Consider the following 1,211-nt stretch of genomic DNA (forward strand, 5'->3'; position numbering starts at 1 on the left):
GAGCTTTAGCTCGTTAGCGGGAGCAGCTCACCCTGAGCCCATCGGTCACTGTCCTTCCCGTTGCAGGTGACCGCACGGATGCTGCCTACAGTGCGCCTTGCAGCTCAGGTAGGGGCAGAGGAGTCACCCCACCATCGGGACCCTGATGGGGACCCACCAACCTTGATGGGCCAAACTGGGCTGTTCTGAGCCCCTGGACCCAGGGGGAGGAGAGCAGGGAGTGGGGATGGAGGAGCCCAGCCTGGAGCCCGGGGTTGATTGATTAATTGATGGGGACTTGCTGGCCAAAGCTTGGGGGGGGTTGGAGAGGTCAGGGAGGACCCAGGGGTCCAGGTTGTGGGGTGCAGAGAGGAGCTGTTGCCTCTTCAAGGGGGCTCAGACCCTCATGAGACGTGGCCTGCCTCCGGTGCGCCCTGCAGAGCTCCTCTCCATGGGTTTGGGGTCTCAGGGAGGACCCAGGGGTCCAGGTTGTGGGGTGCAGAGAGGAGCTGTTGCCTCTTCAAGGGGGCTCAGACCCTCATGAGACCTGGCCTGCCTCCGGTGCGCCCTGCAGAGCTCCTCTCCATGGGTTTGGGGTCTCAGGGATGGAGCTCAGCTGGAGGGGACAGGGGCAGCCCAGGGGGGCTGGGGGGGCAGAGGGGGCTCTCCTCTCACAGCACACCCGTATTTGATTTTGAAGAGGCTGATGGTCAGGAGCAGGAGAACTTCTAGCACAGCCTGAAGCCTGGCAGCTGGTCCCCTCCACTCACCCCGACTCCCTCAGCCACCGAGGACTGGGACAGCCCACAGCCTCTGCTCCCACCCTGACCATGGCCCCGTCCCTCCATGGGGACAGAATGTGGCCTCGAGGTGCTCACGGCATGGCACGGCTCGGCTCGCTCTGGACTCAGCCACTTCTCCCCCTAGCACAGCTCCCACCCCACAAGGACCCAACGGAGCCACAGCCAACATCTTGCTGCACTAAAGCCCCCGCCACAGCCATTTGACGTTGGCTGAGCAGCCAAGCGGTGGCTTTACGGGGACATCCCCGTGCATGTCCCCCCTGTCACCTCGAGGGAGCTCTGGGGCACCAGGCCTGGCCTCTCCGCTCCCCATGGAACGGGAACGAGACCTCCTCCCTCCTCTCAGACCAACTGTCTCTTCCCCAGTAGGTCCCCACCGCCCGTCTTGCTCTCCCTGAGAGCCACGGTGCTACCCCAGCCCCCTCCCTG

The 1,211-nt window shown here is 64.4% G+C and overlaps 1 protein-coding gene across 1 annotated transcript in view; it reads left to right on the top strand.

The window, feature by feature from the left end:
* LOC104285397 (alpha-2-macroglobulin-like protein 1) overlaps positions 1-146 on the top strand; it is an 18,214-nt gene extending 18,068 nt beyond the window's left edge. The window contains exon 36 of the mRNA XM_009883851.1: positions 67-146. Coding sequence (XP_009882153.1) covers positions 67-146 — 80 coding nt within the window. The remainder of the gene's footprint in view (positions 1-66) is intronic.
* The last annotated feature ends 1,065 nt before the right edge of the window (positions 147-1,211 follow it).

The sequence above is a fragment of the Charadrius vociferus genome, unplaced genomic scaffold (assembly GCF_000708025.1).
Source record: "Charadrius vociferus isolate BGI_N301 unplaced genomic scaffold, ASM70802v2 scaffold484, whole genome shotgun sequence".
Lineage (NCBI taxonomy): Eukaryota > Metazoa > Chordata > Aves > Charadriiformes > Charadriidae > Charadrius > Charadrius vociferus.